Source organism: Barbus barbus (genome assembly GCF_936440315.1).
Source record: "Barbus barbus genome assembly, chromosome: 33".
NCBI lineage: Eukaryota > Metazoa > Chordata > Actinopteri > Cypriniformes > Cyprinidae > Barbus > Barbus barbus.
Genome location: NC_136761.1, coordinates 15036562 through 15050350, shown reverse-complemented (window position 1 = coordinate 15050350; position 13789 = coordinate 15036562). Strand labels below are relative to the sequence as shown.

General features: G+C 40.9%; 1 protein-coding gene across 2 annotated transcripts in view; it reads right to left on the bottom strand.

The window, feature by feature from the left end:
• LOC306853436 (LIM domain-binding protein 2-like) overlaps positions 1–13789 on the bottom strand; it is a 57497-nt gene that overhangs the window by 21354 nt on the left and 22354 nt on the right. For both annotated transcript variants that reach the window (XM_079390836.1, XM_079390837.1), the window contains exon 3: positions 1783–1955. In XM_079390836.1, coding sequence (XP_079246962.1) covers positions 1783–1955 — 173 coding nt within the window. The remainder of the gene's footprint in view (positions 1–1782; positions 1956–13789) is intronic.

The window sequence follows — 13789 nt, the reverse complement described above, 5'->3', positions numbered from 1 at the left end:
CTTGATTAATAAAGTACAGCTGTGATTTTGTAATCAGTTGCTCAAAGACTAGTGGGTCTCTATTCCTCTGTAATGATAAGTACTCAAGCTCTTGTATGGATTAGAGTGGATTAGTCCATATCAGTGTGTGAAAATAATCCAAAGTGCTTGATGGACAAGGTGGAAACATAAAATCTGTTGATAAGTGGTTTAACCCTCTGATGCATGATGTCCACTACAGCTGACAGATCTTTAAAAGCTATTTGTAACCACTGAGGGTGTGACGTTACATCCAAACCACCATGGGCCAATGACCTTTGACCCTTTCTCATAATTTGACAATACAACTATTGTCTATATTTTCTATATTTTATTATGACTATTTATGACAGTAAGAATTCAGGCTGCAAAAGTGGCGAAGCATCATGTAGCTCCATCTTATATTCTAAAACGTCCAGACAGCCTCTCCTGAGGCATAATAGAAATACACAGTTATAATATCAACTGGAAATGACCTTGATAGCATAAACCATTTTGGTTTAGATCAATGGCAAACTGCATATTTAATCAGTAATATCCTTAAAGTAACACTCCACTATTTTTGAAAATAGGCTCATTTTCCAACTCCCCAAGAGTTAAACAGTTGAGTTTTACCATTTTTAATCCATTTAGCCGATCTCCGGGCACTTTTAGCATAGCACATTTAGCGTAGCTTAGCATAGATCATTGAATCTGATTAGACCATTAGCATCTCGCTCAAAAATGACCAAAGAGTTTCGATATTTTTCCTATTTAAAACTTGACTCTTCTGTAGTTACATCGTGTACTAAGACTGACGAAAAATGAAAAGTTGCGATTTTCTAGGCAGATATGGCTAGGAACAAAGTTCCTTGATTATTTCGCCGGAATGAGAGTATAGTTCCTAGCCACAGTCTTAGCACACGATGTAACTACAGAAGAGTCAAGTTTTAAATAGGAAAACTATTGAAACTCTTAACTTATTGCTTTTGATGCTAACGGTCTAATCAAATTCAATGATCTATGCTAAGCTACGCTAAAAGTGCTACCCCCAGTCCCGGAGATCGGCTGAATGAATTCAAAAACAGTAAAACTCAACTGTTGAGTTAACTCTTGGGGAGTTGGAAAATGAGCCTATTTTCAAAAATAGTGGAGTGTTCCTTTAACTGACACATAAAAAATGACCATGGCTTGTAATTTGCTCTCCACCTTTCAAATACAGTAAAATGTTTGTTATGCTTGCTTTTGTGTCCTTGTTTAGTGCATTCAGACTGTGATTCTGAAAAGAAATCTCACAAACTTGCTTCTATTATTATTATTTTTTTTTTACTATGACAAAGAAACTAATCAAAAACTAAAGTATATGACAACACACAAAGTGAGTACTGAGTAATAGATTCATAAAGAGCTTTCTCAGCAGAGTCCAAAGCTGCCAGAAATATTTCACAAGGATTCCTAACGACCTCCATCAGTAAACACATAGAATAATGTCTGATTAAAGCAGTAAATTATCACGCCTGCCATGTTTGTTTGTTCTATTAGACAGTTTACGGGGTTTATCACAGGGAATGTAAGAACTGAAGGAAACAGATAACTGTGTCATTTCTCCTTCCACTCTGAGGTTACGATAATGAGCAAAAATGCGCAAGGAGAACAAAGAACGCATGTTTTGTTAACAAACATAGAAACTAAGTGTATCTGCACCTCATCATTTATTCATTCATTTTAAAACGTTGTGCCTGTTTAGGACATAGTGTCACACACACATACACTCTCCTTCTTTACCTTGGTGAACATGGGCTTGCCGTGTTGCGTTACCATGGTGCACTGATCGCAGTCTACAGTGATGCAGGAGTTGTGGAAGGACTCTTTGGAGTGTTTCAGGATGTAGTAGAGGTCTGACACGCCACCCTCAAATACCGTGCTGAAGTATCGAGGGATGAGGGTCCGCCCGATTGCTGAAGAGGGAAACAAGATATCACTTACATTGCATTGTATTTTGTTTAATGTATTCCTAAATTGACTCAAAATGTTTCTGCATCTCTCACTGTTTGTTACGGTACATTATTAACAAGTACGATGTACAGAGATACAGTTAGAATGATTTAAAAATGAACAAAACCTGTTCCTACATTCCATCAAATGGTGTGACCACGCATCAGTATCAGCACTAACATAGTACAACTGGGAATGTTTGAGAACAATTGTTATAGATTAGCCTAACTGATATAAAGTATGATAATTTGTTTTTGCAAACTGTGTTTACAGTAACCTGCCTGAGGTCTCGCAAAAAAGTTGAGTTAGAATACTTATTCTTTCTTGCAGCTGGAGATAATTATGCAACTTTTTTGTTGTTGTTGTTTAACAATGAACAAAGACAGAGCCCCTGTCTGGATGTGTGGCCTGAGGTATATCTGCATTGTTCAATTTTTTTTTTCTTAGCTTGTTTTCTTGCTTCATCGCAAAAAAACAAAAACAAAAACAAACAAAAAAAAAACTATAGAATCCATACACACTACAACAAATGATTTTCAGTATTTTTGCCAACATTTCAAAAAAAGAAAAAAAAGAAAAATAAAGAAAAAAGAAACAATACATTTATTGATAAGCAAAATAGTGTAATATTTATATCTTGAATATATCTTAATGTAAGTTTTTAAAGCATTAACATTAATGCCACTATATTTAGATAGAATTAATAAAAAATTTTATTTAATTATTTTTTTATTACTATTCACAAAATGTTTATGATGTCTATTATGTTCACCAAGGCTGCAACTATTTGATAAAAAAAATACAGTAAAAACAGTAATATTGTGAATTATCATTAAATATGTTTTAACATGTAATTTATTCCTGTGATTTAAAGCTGAATTTTCAGCAGCCATCATTCCGGTATGCTGATTTGCTGCTCCTTTCTATTATTATTATCAATTTTGAAAACAGTTGTGCTGTTTAATGTGATACAATGTAAAAGTCTTACTTCTGATCAATTTAATGCATAATTTCTGATTCATTTCTTTTTTTTCTGAAAAATAAAAACATGCTGACCCCCAACTTTTGAAGAGTAGTGTATATATATATTAAATATATTTTAAAAATGTAAGTACAAACATACAGTATATATGAGTCTCCCATTGAAAAGCTTTACAAAACCTTTTAATGCACATTTAGCTGGACATCTTTAGCCAAGAAAGTAGCAGACACTTCCGCAGAAACAACTTGTACTTTTTGTGAGTGGCTTTGCAGAGTTAACTTATCATTTTAATATTGAAACTGAACAGACGAGCAGCCTTATCCAGCTTAGCGTCTGATTTCAGGCAGAAATAATCCATCTTACAGTCAAACTCCCCTTTGAGAGAAATTATGTTTGTGCCACCAGCCCTGAGGGAGCGGAACGGGGGTGGTGGAGGGAAAGAGAGAGAGAGAACTTAATTTACCCAGCTTCCCTTAAGACAGACGCCACTGCTGCCACCGGTTAAAACTGCACGGGCAGAAGGAGAAAATGAAACAGCTGCAAACGCGGCCTGTTTCTTAAATTGGCTAAAGTCTGGCATGACTAAATCAACACATAAATACTTGGCACGGGGAGAGAGTGAGAAAAATGGGAGAAGGGGAGAGAGCGGAGGGAGGGAGAGCCCTAGCTTGAGCGTATAAATGAAGGTCTCCCTGGTTAAGACAGAGTGAGCCGACGACGGGAACTGACTGTTAATGAGCGAGTGCGAGAGAGAGAATGGAGGAGCGGTTCGAAAGGATGCTGAAAATAAACATGAAATACCCATGAATGAAAGAATGGCACAGAATGCAGGCAAATAAAGTGCTACAGGGAAGGACGGAGAGGAAGAGAGTGAGAAAGATACAAAACGAAAGGCTGACAGGCAAGGTGACAGCGAGGGGTGTCATGCTGAAGGGAGATGTTGTTACTGAGGGCACACCTGACTGCCCGCTAAAGTTCAAGAGCACTGTGGCATAGCGGCCCCTATGCCTAACCATGGGGCATAAAATCACAGACACACTTGCACACAGCAAAAATAAGAGACCAGTGTGTGTGTGTGTGTGTGTGAGTGTGTGTGGTACCAGGGCAGCTTGAACACACAAGGAGCTCTATAATACCCAGAGAACGCTATCTGTCAGCATTCACATTTCTCTAAATAGCTGTCGATCAGCTGTCGTTCCAGAAATATGGGTGCTCAGTTCTGGGCACAGAACTGGGTTTTTGAGCCAATCACCTAAGCCGTAAATGCCATGTGTGACGAGTCGGCTGCTTTCCCCCTGTCCATCATCACCACCCAGTCCCGTATTCGCCGCCCTTCACCAGGCTCCCGACGGGAGTGGGTGTGTGAGAGAGGAGGGGCGCTGAACACCTAGGGCTGGCGGCGTGTGATGAGGCGCACCTGATGTGAATAGAGCCTCATCACCGCCGCTGTTTAAACGCAGAGCGCGCCTCTCCTCGGGAGACCGGTCTCTTCCCCGTGCATGCACGCTGGTGTCCTCGTGGGTCCAGGAAGGGTGCGTCGAGGAGGAGGACTGCCGCACCCGTGAGACGGCTGACGGGCCAGGATGCCGGGCCGTCGAATCCCTCAGAAGCGCTGGGGGCCCAGGAGATGGAAGGAGCCGCGCAAGAGACGCCGTCGCCACTCGCTCCCGGCCCCGAGAGGGGAGCGCGTGCGGCCACCGGACTCCGCCCCTTCCCTGGACCCTTCCCTTCTGAACACTACCTTCCTGCACAAGCCCCGCGGCACAACGAGGACACCAGATTCCCCGTTTATTTGGACACTTTTTCCCCTTTGGACACTTTATTTTACCCTTTATTGTTTAATAAAAACCTCTCCGAGGCTTGACGCCACACCCACTGTGTCTGTCGTTTGCTCCTCCCGCCCCACATGTGACTAATTAACAGTAATAAAATGACATCATGACAATGCTAAATGCAAGTCCTAAAAACAAACAGACACTGGCATAACAGCTATATATTAATGAAATATTACATATAATAATAGTAATTTTTTTTATGTCAAAATCGAAAACAGATATTTTAAATAGTAACAATATTTCACAGTATTACTGTATTTTTTAATCAAATAAATGCAGCTTTAGAAAACATTCTTTCAGAAACCTTCCTTAAATATTTTACCGACCCCAAACTTTTGAACAGTAATTTATGTATAGGTATATGCAAAACTTTAAAATAATAATATATTATAAAATATTTAAAATAATATTTCAGTAATATTTTAAATATTTAACATTCACATTTACATTAGAGTAAAATTATACAGGGAGAAAATGGGTAACACTTTGTTTTAAGGTGTCCTTGTTACACGTTACATGTACTTACTATTATAATAACAATAAATTATGCATAATTACATGCAAGTAACCCTAAGACAAACCATAATCCTAACCCTAACCATATAGTAAGTACATGTAGTTAATTAATATTACTCGGTAAATGTATAGATAACAAGGACACAAAATAAAGTATAACCAGAAAATGTTAACAAGTTATTTAGTCTGAATGTTTTTTTTTTTGCACATAAAATTGGTGTGGATATGCCCTCTATAAGTAAGAGCTAACTGGATTATTCCAACAAAGCAAACATTGACCACTTGGTCCATTAGCATCCTATCGCCAGACTACAAATACACAGTAGCATGTCACCAAGACTTCTGTTTGTTTTTAACTGCAGAATTTGTTTTTCATAAAAATATCTAGAAATACCAATATATCCTCCAGGGATTGACCTCCACTAAGACAAAAACAGAGAATATATGTGTTCTATAAGTAGAACTAAGACTCCTACACACGATTCTCCACGAATCTGAAATATAGGCTATGTATTTAACCCGTAACCTCTTTTGCCAGTAACAAGCAATACAACAGAAAAGACTTCCCTCAGGTCATTTTTATGATAAGCTTAATTTATCTTATTCTGACACCTTTGCACATTTCTTTATTTTTAAATGATGTATTCATTGTCATCTATACCAGATGAGATAGAAATGGCGAACAAAGTCCTGCTGGGATGTAGATTTCTCTTTGCCGCCTGTAGAGGGTGCACTTCAAATAACCTCTCTTTAAAATAAGAGTTAGCCTCAGCAGGATTCTGAAAATAACCCACATGCTTTTGTGAATCTTTTTTGTCTGAGCATGTGTGGCTCTTTTTGCGTGTTGTGAGGGGACTCCAGACTGATTGGCCCATCTACAGAAGCGAGCACTCCAGAGATTGGATTAAGCAGTCACTTGTTTCGGCTAACACATCGTGCAACATATGCCTCTCAAGTAATGTGTACCCAAACACACAATTTACAAATAATTAACGTCGTGTTAATTAGGCACATTAATTCACGCTGAGCGTAGGCTCCAGGACGGATGCCAACACTCGCAGCCAAAAAGACAAGCGAGGAGTTCAGTTTCAAGTGTCACAGCAGACGGAGAGGAGCGTGTGGGGGGGACAGAGAGAAAGAGAGAGACAGTCAAAGACACAGAGGGGTGGACAGAAAGGTTACGCAGCGAGACAGCCAAACCATCAGTAAATGAAGATGAACAAAAGTAAACCTTTTATTTTTTGTCAACTAAAAAAAAAAAATTTTTTTTCAAAGATTATTTTCTCACCACCTCAACGCAAATTCTTGTACCATTCGCTCTTATCTTATCACAATGAAATTTTCAGGCTTGATAAAAGACAGAAAAGCCCCATAAATGCCATAAAAGTGAGTACAGTATATTTCAGGTCCTCAAAAGTAATATGATAGCTTTGCGTGATGCACATACCAAAATTTAAGTTGTATTCACAGAAAAGTTTGAACATATGCTCTTGTTGCATTTAATCAGAACCTATTGAATCATATCTTTTCAATGAATCACTGTTCACAAAAAAGCTCAAAATGAATCTGACTGATCTAGGTCTTGAATTCCCTATAGCTCTGGTCGTAGTGGTTAACAGTTAGGATTAATGCAGGATTAATGCAGCACAAAAGCCATATGCATGACTTATATGATGCTTTTGCCTTTTTGTTCAAGCTTTAAAGCAGGGGTGGGGAACGTTGATCCTGGTGGGCCACTCTACTGCAGAGTTTAGCTCCAACCCTGAACGAAAAAAAAAAAACCTAACTGCATCTTGAAGACTTTGATTAGCTGGTTCAGGTGTGTTTGATTAGGGTTGGAGCTAAACTCTTCAGGGACACCGGCCCTCCAGGATCAATGTTCCCCACCCCTGCTTTAAAGCCTTCATTTCCATGGACACTGATTGTATGGAAAAGTGTGACCAGTATAATTCTTCAAAATGTCTCCTTTTGTATTACACAGACGAACTAAGAACCATACAGTTTTGGCCTGCTCTGGTATGAGTACACAGCCAATGGAGTGCTCTGCAGTGCAAAGCATGCTGGGAAAAGTGTGTTTTGTGAAAAGAAAAGAGTAGAGAGTTCTCTCCAAAAAACTTAGCCTGAATTATACTTCAACACTTTTGATTTTAAAAACTTGGAACCACAGAGCTGTGTTATAAAACACCTGGAAAGTTTTTGAAATAAAAAGGAAAAGTGCAGAGTTACTGACACGCTCAGTTTTGAAACTTGGAAAGCTAACTTTTTAGGCATCATATACTGCTAATTTGAAGCCAGTTTCAAACTGTAGGCATCTTAATTATGAACTCTTCACTGTGAAGACAATCCTAATCCCAGGAACTGTGACAAATTTAGTGGGGGAAAAAATAAATACAAGATGGCAGGTGATGGTATAAAAAAATTACAATGAATTAAATACTGAAAAGGATCAACACAAATAGTGTAAAATTATTATTTACTTTAAACTATTCATTATGGAAGGGTTCAGATCTATGTGCCATCTGAAACTGTCTTCAAAAATGAGCATTTTTCTCAGGCTCCTGCCATTAAAGTACTATTTAAATACTGTTTAAATGTTTGAGGTAAGATTCTTAAAATGTTTTTGATAGTCTCTTATAGAAGTATCTTATAGAGGTCATCGATGCTGCATTTATTTAAAATATGGTAAAAACAATACAGTAACTGTGAAATTAAAATGACTGTTTTCTATTTTAGTAGTCTTCAGTGCCGCATGATCCATCAGAGATCATTCTAATATGCCAATTTGCTGCTTAAGAAACATTTTGTATTATTATCAATGTTGAAAACAGTTGTGCTGAGTAATCTTTTGTGGAAACTACAAACCCGATTCCAAAAAAGTTGGGACACTGTACAAATTGTGAATAAAAACAGAATGCAATGATGTGGAAGATTCAAATTTCAATATTTTATTCAGAATACAACATAGATGACATATCAAATGTTTAAACTGAGAAAATGTATAATTTTAAGGGAAAAATAAGTTGATTTTAAATTTCATGGCATCAACACATCTCAAAAAAGTTGGGACAAGGCCATGTTTACCACTGTGTGGCATCCCCTCTTCTTTTTATAACAGTCTGCAAACGTCTGGGGACTGAGGAGACAAGTTGCTCAAGTTTAGGAATAGGAATGTTGTCCCATTCTTGTCTAATAAAGGCTTCTAGTTGCTCAACTGTCTTAGGTCTTCTTTGTCGCATCTTCCTCTTTATGATGCGCCAAATGTTTTCTATGGGTAAAAGATCTGGACTGCAGGCTGGCCATTTCAGTACCCGCATCCTCCTTCTACGCAGCCATGATGTTGTAATTGATGCAGTATGTGGTCTGGCATTGTCATGTTGGAAAATGCAAGGTCTTCCCTGAAAGAGACAACGTCTGGATGGGAGCATATGTTGTTCTAGAACTTGGATATACCTTTCAGCATTGATGGTGCCTTTCCAGATGTGTAAGCTGCCCATGCCACACGCACTCATGCAACCCCATACCATCAGAGATGCAGGCTTCTGAACTGAGCGCTGATAACAACTTGGGTTGTCCTTGTCCTCTTTAGTCCGGATGACATGGCGTCCCAATTTTCCAAAAAGAACTTCAAATTTTGATTAGTCTGACCACAGAACAGTTTTCCACTTTGCCACAGTCCATTTTAAATAAGCCTTGGCCCAGAGAAGACGCCTTCTGGATCATGTTTAGATATGGCTTCTTTTTTGACCTATAGAGTTTTAGCCGGCAACGGCGAATGGCACGGTGGATTGTGTTCACCGACAATATTTTCTGGAAGTATTCCTGAGCCCATGTTGTGATTTCCATTACAGTAGCATTCCTGTATGTGATGCAGTGCCGTCTAAGGGCCCGAAGATCACGGGCATCCAGTATGGTTTTCCGGCCTTGACCCTTACGCACAGAGATTGTTCCAGATTCTCTGAATCTTTGGATGATATTATGCACTGTAGATGATGATAACTTCAAACTCTTTGCAATTTTTCTCTGAGAAACTCTTTTCTGATATTGCTCCACTATTTTTCGCCGCAGCATTGGGGGAATTGGTGATCCTCTTGCCATCTTGACTTCTGAGAGACACTGCCACTCTGAGAGGCTCTTTTTATACCCAATCATGTTGCCAATTGACCTAGTAAGTTGCAAATTGGTCCTCCAGCTGTTCCTTATATGTACATTTAACTTTTCCGGCCTCTTATTGCTACCTGTCCCAACTTTTTTGGAATGTGTAGCTCTCATGAAATCCAAAATGAGCCAATATTTGGCATGACATTTCAAAATGTCTCACTTTCAACATTTGATATGTTATCTATATTCTATTGTGAATAAAATATAAGTTTATGAGAATTGTAAATTATTGCATTCCTTTTTTATTCGTAATTTGTAAAGTGTCCCAACTTTTTTGGAATCGGGTTTGTATAACAGATAGTTTTTTTCAGGATTCTTTGATGAATAGAAAGTTCAAAAGAGAAGATTTTTTTGTAACCATTTAAGTCTTTAAAAATGTCTTTACTGTGACTTTTGATCAATTCCATTTCATATAAATATTAATAACATTATTATAAATATATAAACAATTATTTTCCCCTAAATTTGTCTGTGTATTTATGCTTCTTAGAGTATTACACACCTCCTCTGTATTGAAATCAACAGTAAGTATAATCACTTTGTGTGAGGAGCACTACTTATATGATGTAGAGAGCTGCTGCCAATATAAAGCATTTCATTTCATTTAGGATTCTGCCTTAGAAGTCCACTGCCTCAAAAAGTAAACAGCGAGGCAACTCACTATGTTTTGGAGCAGAGCTCCAGTGGCTGGCTGGCTTTCCCCAGGTGAGATCCCATTAAAAAACAGGTGAATATTTTTAGAACTGAGAAAATGCTGAAAAGAACTGCAACAGCGACATCATTAATTGTGCTTCAGCATTATGGGAAGGGAATACTGCACCCACTTTTTAGGTCACACTGTGACTTTCTAAACAGCGGGCCAAAAAGTGCACAATCCCGCTTGCTGTGAGCAAGCTAAACTTTATTTCCACCATTACAAATAACTCGTTATTTATAAAGTGTGCCATAAAAACTTATGAGGTCGTGGCAACAAACGTGTAAGCGAGTAAAAATGAAGAAAGGGTGTCAAAGCACTGCGCAACAGTGAACTTATCAAACAGCACAACTGCGGTTTTAGTTATTTGACTTCAATATTGACTGACTGCAAGATGCATGCGAGATTTTCATTTGGCACGAGACACTCACAGTGAGGGTTCCAAAAAGAATGCAGTTTATAAAAAAGGATAAAAAAAGAGAAGAACAGCTCTCGCCCTGCCCTTCCTTGTCAGTAATTATCTCTCTGGGGACAATCGCTCCATTCCAAAACACAACCCACACTTACATTCTCTCTCTCTTTCTTTCTCTCTTTCCCACACATAAATTCTAAACCTAAAATGCAAAAGCAGCTCCCATGACATGTGTTTTACCCTCTCTGATGGGACAACATTCAGATTGTAAGCGTGAATTATGAATAGATAATGATTAGGTATTGGTTGAAACAGAGATGTGAGAATACACAGTCTAACCCTCTCAGAGGATAAATTGGCGAGGTGAAACTGGAGTAATATATACCAGAGAGATGATTTGTCAAAGAATTGTGTAGTGCTTTTGCTCTCTAGCTGAATACTTCAAGCAACTGTTAATCTCTGTTTGAAATAATTCTGTTGTTTCCTCATTAGTTTGTGTTCTTTATAAGCCTTGAGTTCAGTAATCTTCTTCATCATGTCTTAAAGTTATGTTTCTGCTGTTTATCCTGTGGTTGAATACATTTACACCATTAAAGAACCTGATTATTCTGAATCCCTCATCTTCCTGCCTTCCTGAATCAGCATCGAGTAACAGAAGACACGACCCAATGGACAGATGAGGAAGCTGTGATTAATTCCCTGCAAGGTTGGCCCGGGGAACATCGGTCAACCGTCGCCCGCCTGGGACGAAGCTTGTGCCGCCGCCTGTGGCGATGATTGTGCCGCCGCCCACGGCGGAGTCCTTGCCCCGCCGTCCAAGGAGAAACCAGCCAGCCGCCAGAGAGTATGCTCACGTGCCATTGGGGGTACTCGTAATTTATGCGGGGATGTCTTGGACTCCTGTGCCCGCCTCTCGACAGCGCCCTCCTGTGCCCGCTCCTCGTCAGCATTCCCCAGTGCCCGCTTCTCCAGGGCCAGTCCCTCCTGTGAAAGTGCTGACAGAATGCCCCCAGGAATCCGCTCTGCCCGAGTGGCCCCAAGAGCCTGCTCCTCGCAAGTGCCCTCCAGTGCCTGCTCCTCGCAAGTGCCCTCCAGTGGCTGCTCCTCGCAAGTGCCCTTCAGTGCCTGCGCCTCGCAAGAGCCCTCCTGCGTCTCCGTTGGTCCCGTTCAACCCCCCTGCGTATCCACTGGTCCCGTCCAGCCCTCCTGCGTCTCCGCTGGTCCTGTCCAGCCCTCCTGCGTCTCCGTTGGTCCCGTCCAGCCCTCCTGCGTCTCCGCTGGTTTTGTCCAGCTCCACGCCTCCAGAGCGCCCTCAAGTGTCCGCACCTCCAGTGCGCCCTCCTATGTCGCCGCTGGTCCCGTCCAGCTCCGCGCTTCCAGAGCGCCCCCAAGAGTCCGCGCTTCCAGAGCGCCCCCAAGAGTCCGAGCTTCCAGAGCGCCCCCAAGAGTCCGTGCTTCCAGAGCGCCCCCAAGAGTCCGTGCTTCCAGAGTGCCCCCAAGAGCCCGCCTCTCCTAAATTATTCCCAGAGGGGAACCTCCCCAATAATTTTTTTTGGGGGGACCATAGAGTCACTGCCTGTGTGGCCGGACCAAGGGCCAAGGCCACGGAGCTCCCTGATCCGCCATGGCCTCCTGGAAAAATAATATGGCCATGGCTCTCCGAGTCTCCTGATACGCCATGGCCGCCCGAGTCCCCTGATCCGCCATGGCCTCCTGAGTCTCCTATCCCGTCATGGCCTCCCGAGTCCCCTGATCCACCATGGCCTCCCGAGTCTCCTATCCCGCCATGGCCTCCCGAGTCCCCTGATCCGCCATGGCCTCCCAAGTCTCCTGTCCCGCCATGGCCTCCCGAATCTCTTGATCCGCCCTGGAGGCGTCCCTTGTCTTCTCCCTGTCCTGGCCCTGCTCCAGCCTCCAGGGCGCCCACCCCCCCTCCCCGATGTGACTGTTACGGTGCGGGATGCACCTTCCGGGAGGGGGGCGATATCTGTCACGGTTTGGTTTCTGTTTAGTTCCTGTTTGTCCTTATTTGGTCAGATTCCTGTCATTAGTTAATCATCGTTTATTCCATTCACCTGTCTTGTATTAATCATCTTGTTTCCTTATTAGTTTGTGTTCTTTATAAGCCTTGAGTTCAGTAATCTTCTTCGTCGTGTCTTAAAGTTATGTTTCTGTTATTTATCCTGTGGTTGAATACGTTTACACTACATTAAAGAACCTGATTATTCTGAATCCCTCGTCTTCCTGCCTTCCTGAATCAGCATTGCATAACAGTTGTATATGCCAATACAAATCTGGTATCATCACCTTAATAATAGAAAGCAAGAAAATAAGTCAGGAAATGGTAAAAAAAAAAAAAATGCACATAAATGAACACACACACACACACACACACACACACACACACACAACCACAGTACTAGTATGGAATTCAGTGCCCAGAATATGAAATATTCATCTTTCATAAAACTTTAATTCAATTCCTCTTTCTCTCTTCCTTCCTTTCTCCCTTTCCCTCAAACTTTCGTCAAAGAACATTGATCTCAGAGAATAAAATATTGTTAGTGAAAAAAAGGAGAGATAACATGAAATGATGACATCTACTTGGTCGATAGGGCAAACAAGCATATGCACAAAATGTCTGTCTGGAGCACCTGGACACCCAAACCCTTGGGCTGGTCTTCCTGCCGGTAAGTCTGAATGCTTTCTTCGAGTCATATCGACAACTTTTACGATGCTTTTTTTGTGGTTTTTCATTGTTTTTGTCTTTTTGGAGCTTGACAGACTCAATATAACAAGAGCTGTGTAACGACTTTTTCTGTGTTCCACTGAAAACCATGACAGTGTATGGGTTTGAAACGTCATGAGAGCGAGTAAACGTTGACCCAGTTTAAATTTTGGGGTAAACTGCTCCTGAGAAAACTCTAGGTCACAGCTCAATGTGAGTTTTTGTTATTTTTGAGGTCACAGTGTCTCAAATGATCTGTGCTACGGTGACTGATTAGAAAACAGATCCAGCAGATAAAAAGACAGAATTGCTCTGTGATTATGATACACCACAGAGAATATTCTGACTCATCACATCTCGCTCTCATTGATGCAGAGGATGGGAGAGAGCGAGAGAGGGAGGTTGTCTGATAGATTCCGAGTTCTCCCCTCTCCAGCAGTAATCCCCGAAGACATCCGCGCCAAAACGAGAC